The following is a 21924-nucleotide window of genomic DNA, read 5'->3' on the forward strand; positions in this document are numbered from 1 at the left end:
AAATCTGTGTCCACAAATTCCAAAACCCATAACACTCTGTATACTTCAAAAAATTCAATTTTTGCCAACATTAGATACTATTATACAGAACAGAAAACAAAACAAAAGCCCGGGAGGACAATACTGGTAGGATGTCAGAATATTGTACAAGAGAAGAAAAATATTCGGGAAACAAATTTCATACAGCTATTTATCAAGAGAAAAATATATACAATTGATTTATTCTGTAAGATAAAAATACATCATGCCATATACATTACAAGTTCAGAACTGCGTCACTGAATGGACCACCAGCTCACAGCCCACTTGAATTGTGCACACAAAACTTCATTATATACTCAGTCTGTGAAGTGTCAGTACCAGAAGTTTAAGTACAAAATAAAAAGCTAACCTGGTTCAAAATGCTGATTAAGTTTCTACAAGCAAACACAAAACAGTGTGTTTTTTTATTAAAGAAATGTAAACAAACAATTCATACAAACACACTTTAAAATCACATCTTCCAGAGCCCCTGGCCGGGCCCTGCAGCGGCCGGCCTGGTCGTGTGTCGTCCTCCTCCTCCGCTTCCTCCCCAAAGGTTTGTGTTAAACCGAAGGCCGGAGAGTCAGAGCCGAGTCCCTGCTGCACGATCCTAGTACGTTTACATGATTCTTGGTGGCCTGAAACGGAGTTCTAATCAAAACTACTTTTGCTGAAAAAAACTCAGCCTCCATTTGGGTGTCTTCTGAAGCAGTTATTCACAGTTATCACAAAGTATAAGCACAAAAAACCTGACTGAAGGAGCAGGGATGCAACAATATAATAGGAAAAAATCGGCTTGAATTACCAAAACAGCTACAAAAGTGGCCGTCGCGGCCGTTCTATCAGAAGGAAGGTGTATAAAACATGGAGTCCTAATCGACTGTAGTTTCCAAAAAACCCCGAACACTCCAGGTGGAAATTTTGGTTATTACAGAATCATAATGGCGCACTTAGTGACACAAAGTTCCATTGTGACATCCCCGTGGACACTGATGGGCACCCGAGCTGCTGCAGGGCCTGGTAGCGTTTGGTCAATAACTATTTTTATATTGTATTTTCTTCCTCAAAATATTTACATGTTTGTACAAAGTAACAGGTTTTGTTAGTTCTGCAGGTAAGAGCAGCAGCTTGGCTTTCTTCTAACTTTTATTTAAAAATAGCTTCATTCACTTATTCAATAATAAATACAAAAAGTTTCTCTTATTTTACAGAAATCAAAAACTACAATAAACTGACTCATGGAATCAAGTATTTAAATGTGTTTTAGTGCAAGTTATTATCCCTTAGCTCTATCCCTAAGGAAGTCATTTCAGTACATTCCTTGTTCAGTGGTGTCTACTGCATTAGAAAACTTGAACTTAGAGGGCCTGCCCCTGTCTCCGATAAGGCCGTGGCCAGCACTTGGACGTCTCCCTTTCGCTGGTGATCTCAGTCTTACATTCATAGGAAGGGCCCCTGCCCCGGGGCAGGGCAGCCGTCGGCTCTTTGCCCCAGTAAAAGTTTCTCCTTAGTGAGACTAAACAACGAAACAGAACAAAACCCACCCACAGAAAGAAAAAAGAAGACAGGAAAAGAAAAAGTGCTGGACCACTCCGAAATCCTGGCCGACCTCGGCCGCGCCAGGCCAGCGGCTCGCGTCGGTGTCCCGGGGCCGCTCTGCCTGAAGGACCGAGGAACTCAGAACTCCCAGAAGTTAGTTTTCAAAGTCATAAAACAAAACAAAAAAATCTTCCTGCTGCCAAATCCGAACGGTGTGTTGAGTCGCTTCTTCCTAGGAATGAGCCACCCGCCGAGACAGCCAGGAGCGCGCTCAGTTCATCCACTTCCGGCAGTTGACCGCTCCGCAGTGGCAGGGGATCTTGTGCTGGTCGTCTTCAAAGTCAAACTTATAGTCATAGCACAGCTGCCCACGGCAAAGACACAGGGTGAGCGGAGAGGTGGGGGCCGCCTGCACCCGCCCAGGGCTCACAACCCGCACACCACACAGAGGTACAGCAAGACCCGCCCTGCTGAGTTCCGCAGGGGCCGGAGGCGCTGGGGAACCTCCAGAACGAGTAAGGGAATGAGCCTGGCTGAGCTGACCTGGGGTCCCAGAGGAACAGAGGAAATCAGGGGGGAGGGTGCAGGGGGGGGTGCGGACGGGACAGGACGGACGCAACAGTGTTTTCAGAACAGACCAGATACGAGGAAGGGTGCACTGTCACCTCACTGTCCCTGCAGGTCGGCCAGGTGGGCCACATGGGTGGGTCCCCGCCCCTCCCCCCACGGGCCATGGGCCCCTCAGCTGGGCTGGGAGGACTCGCCCTCCCACCACTGTTGCCCCTCCACTGCTCCTCCCTGGAAAGAGGTTTCACGGACGCCCTTCTGCAGGGCGAGCGGAGTCACTAACCCTCAGAGCAGCCCCGCGGTCCGGCGGCCAGGAGTGGGCGGATTCCCGTGGGACAGCTCCCGGGTGCCCGACTCCAGCGGAGACCGGTGCACTCACGGCGCCCAAGGGCTTCCCACACTCGTTCTCTCAGTGACCGGTCAAGTTACGGCAACATGTCAAAACGGGCCTTGGGCCAGTTCCCGATTTCAGAAAGGGGTTCCAAAAAGATGACCAAAAAACTCAGGCAGAGCCCCGCAGCCCCGTTCGTGGTGGGCCAGGGGCCCCAGCCAGGGGTGCGGCTTCCTGCAGACATGCGAGCAGCCTGCTGGGAGCTCCGCAGTCCACGCCTGCTCCGGAGCAAGGAGCCACACGGCGTGTGCTGGCCACGCCAGGACGGACAGAGTTGGGGATGCCAATGGGCAAGTGAGACTAACAACAGTCCTAACTGTCATCCGTGAGACCAGAGAAACAAGCATCAAGGCCAGCGTCCAGCATTTTGAAGGAAAGGGAAAATAATGAAGTAGCCAAACTGCTCAAAAATCTGTGGATGTGAACAGCCAGGAGCGCAGGCGACCCCAGCCCTGTGGGGACCCCCCTGCACGAGAGCAGGGGTCCTGAGGGCACCGAGGCAAAGGCGGCGTGACAGGCTGTGGCCATCTGCTCAAGGCCAGAATTGATCTTTAGAGGAAGGTGCCTGCCACACTCTGAGCAGGGGAGGGGAGTGGAGGGGCCTGCGGTGCAGAAAATGACGCCCCATGAGTGACGTGGGAACAGAGGAGGGGACGTGCAGACAGGGCGGGAGAACAAATAAACGAACGCTCGGCACAGCCGTGTGGCAGAGCATCACACATGGCGGAATGTGGCCCGCCACTCGGGGGCTGCTCCCAGCAAGGCGCCGGGAAACCAGGAGACGGCGGTGCGGCCCCGTGAAGGGAAGTGCGCCCCGGCCTCCGCACCCAGACAACTGGCGCCCAGCACACCCTCACCTCCTCTCCCTTCTGGATCCTCCGGTTGGAGCTGATGATGATCTTGTGTCCCCTCTCGAATGTCACCACTTCAGCCACACAGTTAGGGGCGCACGAGTGGTTGATGTACCTGCAAACGCCGTTCAGAAAACGGTAAGTCGACGGGAGCTTTAAAAACCTGCAGCTCACGGGGTGAGCTGTTCCCCACGCACACTCCGATCCGCCCACAGCACGAGAACCAGCACCCAGGAAGCACAGCTCTCTGAAACCCCCTGGCCCCGAGTCGTCCGCCCCGGCCCCGGCCGCCGCGTGAGCGCCCAGCCCCCCCTCACCTGGCAGGCCCGCCCGTGAGCGTCGCGTCGATCACGTGGTCGTTGTCCATGCGGAACATGTACACGCCCCGGTTCTGAAAAAGAGGCCACTCAGAGCCCCGCCCCGCGGCCAGGTCCACACGGGGGAGGCTCCGCCGCAGGTGAGCGGGAGCAGGCCTCAGACACACGCCACCAACGGCGATCGACGAGCTCGCACACCCGCACACGCCTGTGCGGAGAACACCGACTGGGAAGAGACGACTAGCGGGCAAAAGGAGGAAACGCAACCTCCAGAAATGGCGTTTGCTCAATCCCGAGCCCAGAGCCACAGCCAACCCCGGGGCGGCCCTCACCTGAGACTCGTACAGCTTCTCCTTCCTGTTGGCCACTTCGTTGCGGATGATGGTCCCGATGTACTCGATGACCATGGTGTGCTTCTCGATGTCCCTGGCGGCGTACAGGCCCAGCCCCTGTGGGGGGAGCATGCGTGTTGCAAAAGTGCCCAATTCTCAGACGGCAAGCCTGGGCCGGCTCCCTCACAAAGGCCCCATCGACAGCCACGTGGCTGGTGCCACCCACAGTCAGTGACCGCTTTCTGCTCGCATGGCCTGAGGGCTGCCCCCGCCTTGCCTGTGCCCTGGCCGCACTGGACTCCAGCGCCGCTGGCTGGCTTGCCCCACTCTGACCAGGTGCTCTCACCTCCCTGGTGCTCCGCAGGAGATCCCACAGGCTGAACTGCCCAACGGCCCTGGGGGGTTTGCCTGGTCCCCCCCCCCCCCCCCGTGGCTCTTACAGGGACTGGGCATGACCACAAATGGAATGAAGGAGGCCCAGGGGCAACCGTGAGGGATCATCAACAAGACCACAAACAGATCAGACTTGGTGATGTGCTCCTGAACGCTAGAGCAAGAAAGTGAAACAGGGGCAGCTAATTTAACGATCAGGACATTGGAAAGAAAAACGGCTCCTGGGAAAATCCATTTACACCCCTGACGTCCAGTTCTGAGCCTGCTGACGAAATGCACAGGAATCGACAGAAACACTGACACGCTGCCCTGTGCGACGGCAGCCCAACAGGCCACGTCCGTCAGTGCCGCAGACTCTGGAGAAGCAGCGCCCAGAGAGACCGTGGGCAATGGGCCCAGAAGACTCGAACTTTCGTTTCCGAGTCTTGAGTTCCGCACGCCCCACTGCAACCGCCCCGACTGCAGCGGAAACGTTAGGGACTTCTGTGACCCGCGAGGACGCCCCTGCCATGTTCCTCCGCAGGCACCACCTGGGAACCACAGGGGGAGGCCTGTGTTAGCATGAAATGAATTACTTTCTGGAAGAACAAAGGAAGCGGTTACCCACTTGTCCCAGACAGGACCCAGCAGCGAATGAAGCCGGCCGGGAGCAGCACCGTGCGAGGGGCCGGTGCAGCTGGACGGGGCAGTGCCCCCCCAGGGCTGTCTTCACAGCAGCACCACCGTGTGGTCTCCCACACAGAAGCGTGAGCTCCGAGAGGCAACACATGAGCCGCTGTCTCAAACACACACGGGAGAGGAGACTGTGTGTCTGACTGTAGGAAGTCACCTCCTTTGTAGGCAGACAGACGCCACACCTGGTCGGCAAGGGCCACTCCGCAGGGCAAACATCTGACTGCGTGCGAGGTCTCACTGCCGGACCAACGGGCAACAGCTATGCACATGCAGTTCATGCAGAGCAGACCCCGGGCAGATGAGGGAAACCAGTCGTCCGAGCCTGAACCTGCAGCACCACCCACACTCGGCCTCTGGCGACAAAGACGCCGTAACATCTGCTGTGGGCGGGGGCCGGGTCCCGTCGCAGCTGCAGCCTTTGCAGACAAGCAGCGGGGCCAACCTCAAGGAGAAGCGCCCGGGGATTTGCAGAGACCTGGACCCCTGGGAGCGAGGGGGTCAGCCCACCGGGATCGGCACAGGACACAGGGCTGCCCTGGTGGTTTTGGGAGAAGCTGCACGCAAAGGACACGCTCGTCCGTGGGGAAACAGTCCTGTCAGTTTCCACTCGGTGCCCCCACGGGAGCCAGAGCCGTGGAAGAGAATGAGGGCAGGTGGCCACAGGAGACCGAGCACCGGTGGGACCGACGCAGAGACACAGACGACGCGGACCCGCGCTCACACACGCAGGTGGAGGAGGAGGTGTGGGGCGCCTGGGGCCCGGGAGGTCGACAGGACCGAGGGAGCCCAAGGAAAAGCGCGTTCGGGTCGAGACGACAGAGTGGACACAGGCTGCCACGGAACCACTGTGACGACGGCGAGGAAGTGCCGGCGATGCGCACACGCAGAACGGGAAAGCTGGCCACGCGGCCGGGAAACGGGGGACAGAGGCGACCGGAGCCCAGACTCGGCCCCTTTACAAACCAGATCAGCAGGGAAGCAGAAGTCCCCGAGGGAAAACACAGCAAGCAGAGCGGAGGGTGAGGGGGCTGCTTGGGCCAGGGGTCCTCCGACTGCAGGGCAGCCTGGCCTTCAGCTCAGCAGCCCCAAACCCACAGGTCTTAACAGGGACCTGGGGCAGCTGGTGCTGCTGGCTGGGGTCCAGACTGGGGTCCTGGGTGTGAGGGGTCCAGTGTGCACCCGTCGTGTGCAACGGGGAGACGGACTCACAGACGAACGAACGTGACGCCACCGCTCAGACTGAAGGCCTTGCTGCTGCACTGAGAAGGCTCACCACGTGGGAGCACCAGCCATCAACGCGACCCCGACGCAGGTGCGTTGTTGTTAAACGCCCGAATATCGAGAATAAAGAACAGGCCCTGGCTGGCCTGGCTCAACAGGTTGAGCACCGGCCTGTGAACCAAAGGGCTGCTGGTTCAGTTTCCGATCAGGGCACAGGCCTGGGTGGGGGCTCAGTCCCTGGCTGGGGGTGCATAAGAGGCAGCCGATCGATGTTTCCCTTGCACACATTTGTTCCTTTCCTGTTCTTCCTCCCTCCCCCCTCCTCCTCTCTCTAAAAAATTAAATCTTAAGAAAGCAACAATTAAAAAACCCCAAACAGTAAATGGAAAGACTGGAAAATCTTCCGGTAGGGAGGGAAGTGTTCCATCGAAGGAACAGGAGGAGCCTGAGCGGGGGTGGACCACGGAGTGTTGTTGTGAGACTTTGGTTCTGGAGGGAGAGACAGGCGGGCAGAGGTGCTGCCCACAGGGAGGCGGGGACTGGTCAGGGGCCGCCGAGCCTGCGCGGGAATCGGAGAGCGAACCCCAACCGGGAACTCCCGGGGGGGACGCTCGCTGCACGGCCCACGTTCCCACGGAGGCCTGCAGACGGCTGTGCCTGTGCCAGCCCCACAAGGATCCACCACGGGAGAAGCTTCCAGAACACAGCCTCCAAAATGGGAGCTCCTTTTCAAACTATTTTCATCGGGCTGTTCTCTTCTCACCAGTGCCCAAGTGCACGCACGGGCACGGAGGCCAGGGCCCACCACAGCACGGGTGGGGGCTCGCGGCCCGGAGAGCTCCCCACTTGCCGGTGCCCTCGCTTGTCTTGCAGACCGACCAGCCCGTGGGGGTGGGACCTGACCCCACACCACGAGCGGCCCCTCCACACACACGGGGACCACTCCCCTACCGGCAGGCCTGGCCCAGCCCCAGTCCCCCCCCATCCTGACAAGGGCGCCCTCCCACCTGGATCCGTGAGCGGGCCAGGTACACGTTGGACTTCCACTCGGTCTTCATCTTCCGGTACTGCGACGACTTGGAGTGCACGAACTGCTTGCTGTAAGGCGCGTTCAGCTCCCCGGTGACCGTGCTCTGGAAGGACTTGGAGGTGCTGGTGCTGTTCAGGGTGTGTGGCCTGCAGACCGGGGCGTGCCACGGGGAGAGAGGAGGGAGAAGTGAAGACAACTCTGAGCCACGCGCAGAGCCAGGCGGACGCCACTGGCGGTGGCGAGCGCACACACGCAAAGCTGCCTAGCGGAGCCTCGCGGCGCGGTCTCGGGTGTGCTCGGGCGGACACAGCAGGGACGGCAGGGTCTGTAAGCGGCAGACGGATCAAGCACAAAAACCACTAATACGCCTAAGAAACCCTGGGCTGTACTATGTGAAGTTAAAACAAAATACCTTAACACAAACCTCTTGACATGGGCACTCATCTTGGGCTCGGACCGGGCACAGCCTGTGGGGTTGACGGCCAGAGGAAGCTCCATGAGGGGGTTCCGGCCGTAGCGGAAGGTGTAGTTCTCACAGGCCTCAACCCCGGGCAGCTGGAAGGAAGCACAACAGGCGCACGCACTCGACCGAGGCCCATCAGGCCCCACCGAGTGGACAGAACGCATTTTCGAAACACACTGAATAACACGCTCGGCCTGCACTCCGCACTGGGGCACAAACACCTGAGTTTGGTGTCAGAGCAGAACCCGGTGACACCCTGTGTGCGGGCCTGTGGGGCGGCAGGACCCAAGACACCACCCTCCCCTGACGGTGGGGGGTGGGGAGTGGACGGGTTCACACGTGGCTCTTTCACCCAGGTTACTGGCAACATTGAAGTCTTTGGAATTTAAAATGTAGGTTTAGTTAACAGTCAAACAGGTCACTCTCGTGACGGTGCCTCACTACTCTCCACCTGACGATGACATGGTGCCACGGCCGCCCTCGGTTCCCCCGGAGCATGGGGGTGACCTCGGGGTGACTTGTACAATGATTTACATGGTCCAGGGCTTTCCTGTCTCTCGACAGATACAACAGACACACCAAGCAGCCGGGCCTTCTGACTGAGGAAGCAACAGGGCCTGCTGCTCAGTGGCTTTGGGGTTCTCTGCTTCTCCCAAGAAAGCCCACCAGGGAGTTTTTATTACTGAGGAAAAAAAGCGCTTATCGTCACTCAGTTTTCCAGAACTGAGGGCAGACTGATCGGCACACGTGCATGTGACCCTGAAAGACCACCAAGGGGAGACGTGCACTCTCCCGCCCCGTCGCCTGACGGCAGCCGCGGACCCCCGGCCAGGGACGAGCACGTGAGAGTCCTGAGGGCAGGGGAGCTCGGGGCCGTGGGGAGAGGAGCCCCACGCTGCACGGGCCGCCTGCCCAGGTGGACTCGAACCCTCGCTGAGCCGCCCCAATAGGTCATGACGCCGCACGTGAGCCCTGTGTGAGATCGCCGGCCACGTGGGCCACAGCACTCGAAGCGGGGTGACCCCGGGAAAGGCCCGCCTCGCGCTGCACTCACTGACTCCGCGATCCGAGCCACCGCCGAGACGGTCAGGCCGAACAGGTCCTCCCCCTTCAGGTACGCCGGGAACAGCTGGAGTGCTTCGGACTGCTTCCTCACGCAGGCCACAGGCTCCAGAATTTTATCCCAAACGCCTACATTAAGACCAAAAACAAAAGTTTCTAAGACAATCTAGCTCGACAGAGAGGCGAGTGGGATGCAGCCTGAGACCCAGAGCAGGAAGGAGACCGACCCTCGCAGGCGCCCCAGCCCCCAAGCCGGACGCGGCCCGGACGCTGCCGCCAGCAGAGGCTGTCGGAGAGACCCTGGCATCAGGAAGAACAGACAGGGGGATGTGTCAAGGGCATTAAGCAGGAAAAGTGAAAAGGAGTGTTTAAAACAACTGAAATTTATGCCAGTAGTCAATTCAACTTCATGCTGATGATGTAACATGCTAAATTTTAGAACGTCCAGTTACTGCTATCTCTAAAGGGTTTTCACCTTAGATGTAAATTAAATCATGAAATTTATAATTCTATTGGAATCATCTTTAGAGCATTTTCATACATTTAAAAAAACCTATTGATTTTAGAAGGAAAAAGGGAGGAGGACAGGGAGAGAGACACACACATACACACACACACGTTTTTCACTTCCCTCACTCACTGGCTGATTCCTGTTTGTGCCCTGACCAGGGACTGAACCCACAGTCTGGGTGCATTGGGATGCTTTAACCAACTGAGTCACCTGCCAGGGCACCAAGTACTTTCTACTCCAAAGTGACAGTGACATCCAGACTTAACCCCGGAGGCCAAAACTAAGTGTCTACTTTCTAGCTCTAAATGTGACATCTGGTGCCCCTGAAGTAAGACGACCTACAGCATCGGCTTGCCCGGTGGTGTGCCCTCTGTGTGACAATGAGAAGAGGGTCCCCCATGTAAATGGCGGCAACCACCACCAACAAGTTTTTCTATTTAATCCACTCTGTGTGTGACTGCATATTTTGGTTTAGGGAGGTCTAGCAACCATTTAGGAAACTGTACGGCAAAGAGCAAGTTATGCTCACAGGAAGTTCAGGTCCGCACTTGCAAACGGAAACCCCTTCTGTCGCTAAAAAGCAAGGCACACGCGTTTGAGGAAAGCACCAGGGCTCGCAGCCTGGCAGCGGGGCAGCGGCGGTGGGCGCTCTCACCTTTGGGGGAGGAGTCGCTCAGGATGAGGTCCTCGTGGCCCTGCTCCACCACCCTGATGACGAACACGGGGCGCCCGTCCTTCTCCTCGATGGAGCAGAGGTAGCGGCAGCGGCGGTTGGCGTAGCGCGTGCTCCAGTACAGGCGGCTGGCCTCGTAGCCCACGGGGAAGAGCGCTTTGGGGGAGTGGAATGCCTGCATCTGCTGCGGGAGCAGCTGGCCGATGGCGTGGAAGATGAGGCTGCCGACCCTGAAGGTGTGGTCGCGCTCGCCCCGCTGCACGATGCTGGCGATCTGCCGCACCTCGTCCCGCTGCACGTAGACGCGCCGGAAGACCGCGAAGTAGTTCAACTCCTGCTCGTGAATTCCCTTCGGTTTGTGCATGGGACAAAGCATAGTTTTATCCTTAAAAAACATGCATTGTGCTTTCATGGCGCATGTGAAGTGGTAAACGTTGGTGCACCGCAGCCTGTGGCACCCACTGGTGGCACCCATTTTGTGACAGAAGATGCACTTCATGTGTAGGCCTCTCCTCAGGGCCAGCTCCACGTTGATTAAGGCACCCGCCTGGGTCTCGTAGACCTCGGTGGACCACAGGGCACAGTTCAGGTGCACCCACAGGTCCAAGTCAAGGTTGAGCAGCCTCGCCGGTCCGTCCGTCAGGCCATCACCCTCCTCGTGACAGAAGCAGCACTTGCGGTAGTCCCTGGGCACAGGGTCTGGTCTCAGGGAGGTGCCCAGCTTCTTCAGGAACGCGTCGATCTCGTCCTCGCACGGGGGCTGGAAGGAGCCCTTGGGGACCACGATGTGAACGCTCCACTTCTTCCACCTCACCCCTCTCCACTTCTTGGGGACTGGCCTGCAGTCTTCAAACCCGCCATGCACGGTTCTCAACCGAGGCTTCAACTTCACTGTGACCTTAAGCTCATCTGGCTTTGCCTCGACTTTGGCTGCTTCGAATGCAGGCGGGAAGGTGATGGGAGGTGACGCTGGGGGGGAGGCGGCCTCCTGGAGCTGGGGCAGGCAGTGCACGTCCAGGGCGGACACATTGGCGCTGTACTGGTGGAGGGCGCGGGACGGTGCCTCCTTCACAGGCGACTGGGGCAGCAAAGGGGCAGACTCCTGTGCGACAGAGAGAAGGGCAGTTCGCAAGCTCTGAAAGCAACGCTTGGTGAAATTAAAAGCCACACGGCTTGATGTGTGTGACCCATGCACAGGGGCCTGAGTGTGTGGTAAGCAGTGAGGCCCCATCCCCTGGAAGTCCACATAGACCCCTACATGTGCGTGTACGTGTGCGCGCGCGTGTAGAGACGGGGCTGGGGAAAGAGGCAGCTGCGGGTGCGTCTGCCACAGGCCTCCCCCCCGAAGCCCCAACCCCAGAGGGGCGCTGCTCTTCCCCGTCTTGCACTCCCCCCTTTCCACCCAGAACAAATCCAGAGAGACCCGTGCTGTACCAGGGAGGGGCTAGTGAATTAATGTGCATGATGGAACAGCACTATGTTAAGCTAAATGAGCACTTTGGAAAGGTCCTGAGCGGCACTGGCCCGGCTCCGTCCTGCGGCGTCTGGAACCCTGTGTTACGCTCCAGTGTCCCCTGGACACACAAGGCCTCCCTGCACACCGTGCGTTAGCTGAAACTAGACTGATGTTACCTTGTTTTCCAGGGTTTTTGCTTGTGCAGTCGATGCGTAGAGAATGAAGCAGTTATTGCTACAGAAGACAATGTCCTTTTCCACTCTACTGGAGCTTTCGCGAGAATCCTGGAAAGCAGAGAGAAATGAGTGGGGGTCTCACCAAGTCCCAGTGGAAAAAGCAAAAGATCTACACAGCACGTCAGCTGGCATCTCACGTCAAAGGTGGAAGGAGTTTCCTGTCTTAGGGGTACAAACAGAACTATGTGCCTATTTAGCACATAGTGTGGCCTCAGAAAAGATGAACACACAGAAATACACTTTGCTCTCCATACCCCGCGGCAGCTGGAAACATGTTTCGAGACACCCAGTGCGAGTCTGCTGCAGCCATCAGGCTTTCGGCATCACCACATGCGTGCTGACGCACTAACGGGAACACGTCCCATGTGGTCACCAGGACAGGACAGCAAAGTGCTGTCCAGGACACTTCCGGTGGGCGGAGAAGGGATGTCCAAGTACCTTGTCCCCGAAGGCCAGGTCCCTGAGAGACTTGCGCACGCCGCTCCCCAGGATGACCACCTTGCAGTGGCAGCACCACCGCGTCCTGAGGGCCGCGCCCTCCACCACGCCGTGACCGGCTTCCTTGTGCACAGACAGACCTGCAGGCGAGAGTCTTGTCAGGGATGAAGGTGGCCGCCACCACACGGCGGTGCTGGCATCACACTGCTTCAGCACCTTCTCCTTGCAGCTCACCGAGCCGACCTGCCTCATGCGGCTACTTCACAGAAACCCCAACTTCCTGGCAAAGGTGCCAAGGTGCCTATAACGTGAGTGCCTGGGGGACAGAGACGGGAGTACCCTTGGCTCGAGCAGCTGGGTGGTGCTGCTGCTTGTGAGGGCAGACGGACATGGCGCGCGTCCCCACCCGGTCTGTGGGCGGTGAGCCAGGGGGCGGTGTGCCCGGAGCATCATGATGGTGCAGAGACGTTTCGTGAGAGATGAAGAGGCATGTGTGTGAGAGTCAGAAGTCTGACGTGGACAGAGAGGGCTGAGCTGAGTTCCAGAGCCAAGACAGGAAAGCCGGGACTCTGGGCAGGGCACGATGGCAGGAAGGCAGGGCAGCGGGGAAGATGGGGCGGCAGGAGCAGCAAGAGGCTAGCAGTTCAAAACCAACCCCGGCGACTCTCAGCCAGAGCTCGGAGACGAGGACTCGGGGACCACTGGGCTCTGGCAGCAGCGCAAGGGCAGAAACAGGCCACAAGGCTGCAGGGGGGCAGGTGGTGGGAGCAGGGTTGGGAGGAGACCAGGCCAGACACACAGGAAGGGAGCCGGCTCGGGGAAGGCACAGTCACACTGCCGGGAAACAACGGCCCCTGAGCAGATGGCACAGAGGACGTGGCAAGTGGTGATGGAAGGAGCAGAAGGAAAGGAAGCGAGTAAGTCCCCGCCCTCTGGGCACAATGTGGCACTTGCGGGAGGGAGGTCTGGGCGTGCAGAGAACGGAAGATGCTTCCAGGCGAGCTGCCCCAGCCGGCACTCTAGCGCTTCCTGCGGCACAGAGCATCACTCCCCCCGCCCCACCCCCAGCACCAGAGGTCCCATCACACCACTGGACACAGGAACCCGAACACAGTTAAGTTACTGGCGTCTAGACTCCAAGATGCTGCCTGCTACATGTTGAAAACTGCAGTGAGACTTTAAATGAGCGTGACCTGCAGGTACAGAAGGAGCCCGAGGCCAACGTGCAAACCAGCTCACCATTGCTCGTTGGAGGAAATGGCATGTGGGGCGGCTTCAGCCGGAATGAACTCGCTAATCGGGGGGAAGCCGCAGATCCTGGTGGATGCCCTCGGAGAAATAAATGCTGTCGATACTCCAAACCTGGGTTCACTCTGTGGCTACTGACCACACCCACGGACGGACCGTCTGGAGCGCTACTGACCTCATAGCTGTTAGGGACTCGGACACGAAGCAGGTTGGAAAAGGCAGCCACGACGCTGCTGATGTTCTGGAACAGAAAGGCCAGTGAGCCTGTGCCACCCACCCAGTCACCCTCGGGAGAGCGGCTGCCTGCAGACACCTGCCCAGTCAGCTACCCAGCGCTTCCATTCCACCCAGAGCCTCAGGGCAAAGGCCACTTGAAGGGCGAGTCTCCTTGTCCAGTCTCCATGCACTAAGTTCCCGTTAAGGGCTCCTGTTAACAGAAAACCTGAGCGTGCAGAGCCACTTCAGGTCGCCCCGTGTCAGACCGGTGTGCAGGGACACAACACAGGAGTGAGCTGGCCAGCCTCGGGGACGCAGGCTCACAGGCCAGCCGTGTACTGACCACCACCGAGTCACATCATCAAACCAGTGTGGTCACCAGTCAAGTGTCTTCACAGAGTGAAGGCACCCAACACCGGCTTGGCAATTCACTGGGGGAGCAGCTGCCTGCACAGTACTTGTGTCTGAGCTGTTTTCCACTGCTTAGTCCTCTCCGCAAATGGCGACAAAGGTCTCTCTCTCAGAGTGCACGGCACGCAGCCTCTGACCACAACACGGGGACTCCAGCTCCATTCGGCTCTTTAGCCTTGACTGAGCCTGGGGTCCATCACATGTCTCCTCACAGGGTCCAAAGCAGCCAGCATGTCTGCAGCGACTACTACTCCTAGTCTGCCTTTGACCTTCCCCCTCCAGAACCCTGTGGCACATTTCGTGAGCACTGCCTGCCACAGCTTTAAGATCATGCTTCCTGAGCCCAAGGGAGCTTTACCTCAGCAGCAGCTGGGTGCAGGGTGATGGCCACAGATATGAGGCCCGACCGTGGGCCGTTGGGGGATGCCCCAAAAGGCGGCGCAAACAAGAAGGTGCCTGGCTCAGTTTTGATGTCGTTCCGCCTGGACTCTGAACCTGAGAAGGGGGAAAACCGGGAGGGAGGGAGACAGGGACGACCGAGTGTCACTTCTTTTCGGACTCCAAGTGCGAACACCAGCAAATCGGTCCACCGCCAAGGGACCCACCACCAGGGGGACCTGCTGCCACCAGGCGCGCCCCTACCTCTCCCCGCGGTGCTGGGAAGGATCGGAATGATGGGGGACGGCACAGGCTCCGGAGGCTCCTCTTTGACCAACGCCAGATCCGGGTACCTGCGCACCTCCACCCCCACCACGCTCTCCGGGGAAGAGGAGGGGACGAAGCTGTCGGGCGTGTCCCGGTCGGCCCCGTGGTCCTGCATCCTGTGGGAGAACCAGTGCCACCTGTTGGCACGTGCAGACCTGCCCTGGCTACCCGCACCCACCCCTTCCACCAGCGTGGCCGTGAGGTTCTCAGCACACGGCAATGCCCTGGGAAGCTAGAGGTTACCAAGGCAGCGATGGAGGCTGGAGGGCAAGTGTGGTCTTAGGCTAAAAGGGGAGGGACATCCCAGGAACCCAGAGATGCCGCCATGCTGAAGAAGATGCCCGGTACAGCCCCCAGACTGAGCCTGCACGGAGGCTGGCTCAGGCAGAGCCCTGCGTCTCTCATGGCAGCTGTGGGGTCACAGGCTGGGCCATCCCTGGCAGTGAGGTGAGGGAGAAGGAGACCTGGGTTCTCAGTCGAAACAAGTTCCTTCTCTCTGGTCCACAGCTGTCTCACTGGTCAAGTGAGAAACCTGGACTGAACGACGTCTCTCTGATCAGTCCAAAGGGAGTCCTCAGCTCCAGGGGTGCGGGTAGAGCAGGGTCCCAGGAGGTCAGAAAGCAGCCCTCCACGTGGGGTGCCAGACTCTCCCCGTCACGCACCTGGACTGACAGCTATGGAAGAAGTTACAAAGCGGTGGACAGGACAGTCCTCCGACCCCTCCCCCGTGAGCAGTCAGTCTCCTTTCCCAGCAGACCCCGCACACACCAATGAAGCCCACCTATCACGCCGACAGCTGAGAGCGCCGTGCCTTTACAACCCCGGACGTGGAGATTCCCATGGCTTCGTTGTCTATTCCATCGTTATTTAACGTCCGCCAGTAAGATTTCAACAACTCCCAAACTGATTTTATTCAGTAGCCAAAATGTTTTATAAACTTTAAGTTCTGAAGAAAATCTTTCACCAAGTGTTACCACTTACATGTTTTTAGTGGCTATTCCTGCAGGTGTTACACTCAACACATACATATACCTACTTAGAAATATGTGATAACTAAAAAATATTGGCGTAAAAAGAGCCTTCTACCTTAGCTCCTCCAGGTTGCTGTGAGGCGGAGTGGGCAGCGAGGCCGGCACATCGATGGTTTTCGGGCCCTGAGCGATGGCTCTGGCCAACAAGTCGTCCTGGGGCCGGAACGGCAGCGGAAACGGTTTAGATCCTAGACTTTTGGTAACTGGAAAAGCGAACAAACGACCATGAAGGCACTGGGTCAGAACTGCAGGGCAGAGAGAACAGCTCACACGCAGGCAAAGGCACACTCAGCAAGGCGTCATGCCAGAGGTGTCTCCATCGTACCTTCATGGGCCACTAACACTCCGGCTTTTCCAGCAAGTTCCTCAGTAGTTGCAAAGCCATTGGCCATCTTCTGACAAGCCACAGGAGGTGGTGTAGGAGGAAGAGAGGCAGGGGGTGTTGGAGGATTACTTAAATTATTCTGCTGCAGGAGACCAAAAAATTTTAAATTACATGCTACTGAGCAAGTAAGCCACGACCTTGCTAAAACAGTTCTGTGAATTTTTAGTGCATGGGGAGCAAAGCTACGGGAAGGCAATTACGATGCCTATTCCTCTCTAATCACACCAAAAAGAAGAGCGAGGGCCCAGGCCGAGAGGCTTCCCGGTGGAAGAGCACTCGTCGGGACTGGGCGGGCACACATGTCCCTCAGCTCCCTCGGCCCCACCTCATACTCAGCTCTGAAGGACTTGGACTCACACTGTGCCTGACGGAACCCTACGCAGCTCTGGCTGTGGCTGCAGCCAGTGAAGGACAGCTTTAAAATTCGAGCAGTGAACTGTCACCAGTGCTCAAAAAGTCCTTTACTGAGTTCTCGTTAAGACACGCCCCAGTTCTACAAAAAACCTGAGTTCGTGGCCCTGTTTCTATCAGCGCGACTCGAGTCCTAGCTGTTGCAGCCTGGCCTGTCTCGAGTCCCCGAGGGAGCAAAAGCAGGAATAGGGACACTAAATGACGGAGCTGGTCACACCCCTCCGAACGCCTCCCTTGCTGCACCTTCGTCACCCGCCTGTCTTTTACTTTTGACTGTGGGGATCTGCCAATAACAACATGCAAATCAAGTGCAAGGTGAACTGCAAGTCTGGCCAAGACCAAGGGCTTCCTGAGGACGAAGAACTCGTGCTGGATAAGAGCCTGAGCAGAAGGGGCAAGAGGCTGGGCTCTCCCCACAAAGTACAGCCAGCACCCGGGACAGCGACTCTCACAGTCAAGGGGGGAGAGAAGTCCTCGGGGAAAAATGGGTGACACTCTCGAATAGTGTTACAAAAACCCCATTTTACATGACTTAGATGTGAAAGAAGGAATGTCTATTAAGGCCATCATAGAACTTTAATAAATAATGCCAGAAGATAAACTTGCCTTAGTTTGACATTCTCTTACTAGTGCAAGAATTAATGCAGAATTGCAATTAGTACCTAATTAAATAAAACATGAAAAAAAAAGTTGTTCTCATTTAATTTTGGGGGGTAAATTTCTAACTACATATTTTATCCTCACTATTGACTATGACTTTGGACTTCTTTTAAGAGTTAAAAAAAAAAGATTATGGGGGAATAAATACAGGGTGGGGCAAAAGTAGGTTTACGGTTGTCCGTGTGGAAAATAAGGCAACAATAAGTAACTATACAAGAATAAACTCTGTTTTGCGCACTCCCAACTGTAAGCCTACTTTTGTCCCACCCTGTATTTTCTCCACCATGGAGATACAGTTGGATATTTTTTCGCAATTCCAATTCTCTCCTGAACAGAAATTTTAAGTGTTCGCGTCCGGGACCCTTCGGCAGGGAGACCTGGGCCTGTCCACAGAACTGGAGTCTCAGCGGAACGCGGGAGGTCAGGTGGGAACTAGACGGAAAAACGGCCACGCGCTCCGCCGGCGCGGCTACGCATCCAGCGAGGAAGCGAGGTGGCGCTGCAGCAGAGGAACATACCTTGTAGAGCAACTGAGCATAGTAATCCGAAACCCCGTCAAGGGTAGCACTGCCAAAAGCTCCTAGAAGTCGGTTCCCACTATTAAATTGGCCACTGCCATAAGGAAGAAAGTGCGCAAAGTTCACTCCAATGATTGGTTCCATTAGAGGGAGCAGAGAGAGCTGCTATTGAAAAACACATTTGAGAGTGATGCACATGGTCAACAACAGAGGGCGGTTCTCAACTGTTCTAAGACCCGAGGCAGCTTGGTCAGACCGGCTTGAGAAAAATTGGACTTAAAAATTTCATGGATGGAAATGCTGGAATAAGTGAGAGACTACAGTATCTTTGAGAGCTACTTTGAAATAAGCTCTATTCTGATCTGTCTTTAAAGAGACGCTGCCAGGCATCTAACAAGCAAGCCCGTTCCTTATTGGGGCTCAGCAAGGGTCAGGGTGCGGCCTAAGGCCAGGCACCCAGGGGCACGCTGGGCGGCCCCTCCCTCCTTGGCAGCAGGTACGAGGGTGCAGGACCAGAGCTGACTGCGGGGAGACCCCCCCGCTGCACGTCTCTGCGCCTGAGTCCCATCCCACGAACTGCGAACAGCGCGTCTCTGGGTGCTGACCACCCCCTGCCCCAGCCATTTCACTGCGCTCTGGGGCCAGCAGGACGAGCTGCACTCGTGCAGACAGGGACACCATCAAGGCTCTTTGCTGAGGGGTGCCTCATCCCTGCAACTCACACTTTAGGGTAAGGTAAGCATCTGATGGCCCCACGCCCTTGAATTTTCAAAGGGGCTACCAGGCAAGGCTCACCTGTTTCAGGTGGGTGAAGGTGTCGGGGTTGGAGTACACGGCTTGTTTCTCCTCCTCATCCTTTCTCCGCTTCTTTGACCGAGGGGCTGCCTTCTCCCCTGTCCTCTGCGTCCGTTTGCTCCGCTGTTTCTTGGTTTCGCCCCCTCCATCTGCTTTTGGCAGCTGGTTGTTGCCACATCCAAAACCACCTTGCACTTGAGCCCCCAGAGCTTGCTAATGTGATTGGAAAGGTTAAGAAACGAGAGAGCTATTTACACGTGGGTTTGCAGTTCTAGCATGTTAGTCCTGCCCTGAACTCGCTCCTGATGGGGGAACCAAGTTCTGGAGGGAGGGCGACAATGTCAAGTGGGGAGACAGTATGTGGTATCTCAGGGCACGAGCCCAGCACGGCCTAATGCCAGGGGAGTGGTGAGGGGTCGTAACTCCTGGCAGGGCTGTCTCTGCCCCTTGCCACCCTCCAAACGGACATGACAACATGGACAGAGTCCAAATGCGTACACAACAGTTAATGTCATCCCTTCTTCTGCCCTAACACCCTCTCCATTTTTTAACATACAGTCACCAGTATTGGGACTGCAATACCTGAAGCCTGGCTGTGTGCTAAGTGCTGTGCTGGGTGCTGAGGGCAGAAGGTGCCCCCAAGGTGAGCCTGCCCTACTGGGGCCATCCTGGTAGAGGGCGCTGTGGATGCTGTGCCGTGAGCACAGGGCACCAAGAGGTGTTTGAGAAGGGTGCCTGGAGGAGACAGCTCCAGAACCGAGCTTCCGACGGTAAAAAAGACACTGCTGGATGTGAAAAAGAAGGGGGGGCCGCGCTGCAGGTCCCACAGACCGGGCATCTGTCTGCCAGTGACAAGTGTCCTGCAGTGAAACTGACAGAAATTACCTCCATCCATGGGGCCAGCACCCCCTCTACTGAACTGCCAACAGACTAAGAAAACAAAGCAGGGCAGCAACTGCTCAGCTCGTGGTATCCCACCACTAAGTACAGTTCCACTAAACAGGTGGAGATCATAAAACCCAAGGTGAGAAGCGTGTGGGGGAGCTTACGAAGACCCAGCTTCTCAAACACACAGAAGTAAGGGGCCAGGCTGGGGCGCTGCAACCCCAGTCTGAGAAACCCCAGTTTGAGGACCGTCTCAAGAAAGTTCAGAGAAACACGGGTGCTGGGGCCTCACAAAGCCGTGTTTACAAGGAAGCTCTCTGTACAAACTAAAAGCAAAAGCTAACCACCGATATGTGAAAAACAGCACAGGTAACCCAGACCCTGCGTGAGGGACCGCGTGACACCAGGGGCTGACACACTGTGACCCGGGGCGCCAGCAGTCCCCGAGCAGGAGTGCCTCTGTACTACACGTTTTCTGGCAGTAAAGACATGCAAACGTTTACATCTTTGCTGCAGCTGTATGGACTCAATGTGGCGAATCAGCCGCAGGCACATGTCACATATGAAAAGCACCACTATGTCTCTGAGCTTTGAAAAAGGGAGTAAACAAATTATCATCTAACGGACTTTATGGGTACAAGTCTGAACACTGGGCCCACAGAAACGAGAACAACGGCACCGCGGAGGACAAAGGCTGCGCCACCCTGCTGCCACTGTGCCCTCCCACAAACGAGAGCAAGCGGGGGCTGGCCTGAGCCGCACATACCTGCCCTCCGGCTGGGCCCGGCCTCCCCACCGGCTTGCTGTCCTTCGCACGGTCGTCTTCCACACAAAGTGCGTCCTCGGGTTTTGGATTCACGAGGGCGGCCGCCTTCTTGTTTTTCAGCAGGTGCTTTAGGAGTTCGTTGCCTGCGTCTGCTTTTGCAGCCAGGGCCCGGGCAGGAAGGGAAGGGCTCTGGCCCAAGGAGACAGCACAGGCTGCGGCTGTTTCGGCAGCCTGATTCCCAGCACGTCCCTCCGGCGGAGGCCCCTCGTGGCTCGGGCACTGCTCGGGCTCAGCTATTTCTTGTTTGTCCTCTTCAGTGGTGGCAGGTGTGTCCAGGGGCCGCTTGTCCACCTCTGCAGTGGCTGAAGGTGGGTGATGCGGGGCTCCTTGTGAGGACTCACCAGGGGGCAGGCTGTTTTCCAGTTCAGTGCGCTGCTGGCCTGCTGCCATGCCAGGAGCCGACGGGCCGCCCACCTCCCCTGGCTCGGACTCTCCTTGCAGAGGGAGCTCGTTGGGTGTGTGCACAGTGGGCGTGGAGGTAGCTTCGGAGACACTGGGGGTCGGTGGAGCCGTTATGTCTGAGTGTGGAGTGGACGGCGCCTTGGTGGACTCTGTGTCATCATCTTTCTTTTTCTTTCTTGTTCTTTTCTTCTTCCCCTTCTCCTCTGGGATGATGTCAGAATACAGCTGTATGAGAGACTGAGCGGAGCCAGGGTAACCTTGTCCATGGATTACAGCAGGGTCCTGGGTGCAGGGCAGATTGCTGCCGGCCCCCAGTGGAGCTGCGGACAAGGCCGGTGGGAAAGGCGGCCTCACGGGCGATGGCGGGAAGCCGGCCCCGGGAAGACCTCCAGGCGCCTGCTGACTGGGGTGGAAGTTTGGGCTCCCGCCAGGGACTGATGGTGAGTCTGGGACAAACGATGGGGGTCCGAGCTGCCTCCGCTCGCCAGATGCCATGAAATTCGGCGTGGGAGGCGAACTCACAGACCCGTGTGTGCTCTGCTGCTGCAGAGCCTGGCCCCCCGGTTGCTGGTGCTGAGGAGACGGCTGCAGGGGCCGCGGGGGCTGCAGGAAGTCGCAAGGCAGGTCAGGGCCGTAGAACGGGGCCTGGGGTGCGGCCGGCCTAGCGCTCAGCTCCATCCTCTGCTGCAGGGCTCGCTGGCGGTCCACCTCCTGCAGCAGCTGAATGCGCTGCCGCTCCTGCTGTTCACGGAGACGCTCCTTCCGCTCCCGCTCTTGGAAGCTTTCGCTGAAAGGGTTGTTGTCATCGAACTCCACCCGTGGAGGCGGGCCACTCTGTGGGTTTGCGCTGGACACCGTCCCTGGGGCTGGTGTGCATGTTTTCATTGGGAGCTGGGGAAGTGGAGGCTGAATCCGGGGTGGGTTGAGGGAGAGGTGAGTAGGGGCGCTGGGAGGCTGCCATCCTGGTAAGCCAGGCATCCGCACAGGGCTGGCATGGCCGGGAGCGACAGTCGTGTGCGGCAGTGGCTGGGCCACCAGGGGGAAGCCGGGCTGGCCAAGGACGGGTGGTGCGGCTCCAGGAACCAGGGGCAGCTGGGGCTGCACCCCGGGCAGGACGGCGGGCGGGGCCACAGCGCACTGTTGCTGCTTCAGGCGGTAGTCCTCCATCAGCTCGGCGTGCTCCTTCTGTTGCTTGCGGATCTGCAAGGAGAGTGAGACACCACTCAGGGACGTGCACTGCAGGTGCACGTGCACT

At 57.4% G+C, this 21924-nt stretch overlaps 1 protein-coding gene across 16 annotated transcripts in view; it reads right to left on the reverse strand.

The window, feature by feature from the left end:
• Nucleotides 1-310: 310 nt before the first annotated feature.
• Nucleotides 311-21924, reverse strand: part of KMT2C (lysine methyltransferase 2C) — a 206999-nt gene continuing 185385 nt past the window's right edge. For 5 of the 16 annotated variants that reach the window (XM_053671829.1, XM_053671828.1, XM_053671827.1 and 2 more), the window contains 18 exons: nucleotides 20208-21869; nucleotides 18557-18769; nucleotides 17762-17926; nucleotides 16113-16254; nucleotides 15843-15990; nucleotides 14694-14872; nucleotides 14410-14546; nucleotides 13416-13665; nucleotides 12177-12316; nucleotides 11679-11786; nucleotides 10029-11148; nucleotides 8855-8991; nucleotides 7750-7892; nucleotides 7315-7483; nucleotides 4019-4135; nucleotides 3687-3760; nucleotides 3376-3484; nucleotides 311-1924 (listed from right to left, as the gene is read on the reverse strand). In XM_053671829.1, the coding sequence (XP_053527804.1) occupies nucleotides 1832-1924; nucleotides 3376-3484; nucleotides 3687-3760; nucleotides 4019-4135; nucleotides 7315-7483; nucleotides 7750-7892; nucleotides 8855-8991; nucleotides 10029-11148; nucleotides 11679-11786; nucleotides 12177-12316; nucleotides 13416-13665; nucleotides 14410-14546; nucleotides 14694-14872; nucleotides 15843-15990; nucleotides 16113-16254; nucleotides 17762-17926; nucleotides 18557-18769; nucleotides 20208-21869 (5106 nt within the window). In that variant the 3' untranslated portion in view covers nucleotides 311-1831. The remainder of the gene's footprint in view (nucleotides 1925-3375; nucleotides 3485-3686; nucleotides 3761-4018; nucleotides 4136-7314; nucleotides 7484-7749; nucleotides 7893-8854; nucleotides 8992-10028; nucleotides 11149-11678; nucleotides 11787-12176; nucleotides 12317-13415; nucleotides 13666-14409; nucleotides 14547-14693; nucleotides 14873-15842; nucleotides 15991-16112; nucleotides 16255-17761; nucleotides 17927-18556; nucleotides 18770-20207; nucleotides 21870-21924) is intronic. The other 11 variants (XM_053671840.1, XM_053671839.1, XM_053671837.1 and 8 more) reach the window with 9 other exon arrangements.

The sequence above is a fragment of the Artibeus jamaicensis genome, unplaced genomic scaffold (genome assembly GCF_021234435.1).
Source record: "Artibeus jamaicensis isolate MK-2021 breed Jamaican fruit bat unplaced genomic scaffold, CSHL_Jam_final contig_718, whole genome shotgun sequence".
Taxonomy (NCBI): Eukaryota; Metazoa; Chordata; class Mammalia; order Chiroptera; family Phyllostomidae; genus Artibeus; species Artibeus jamaicensis.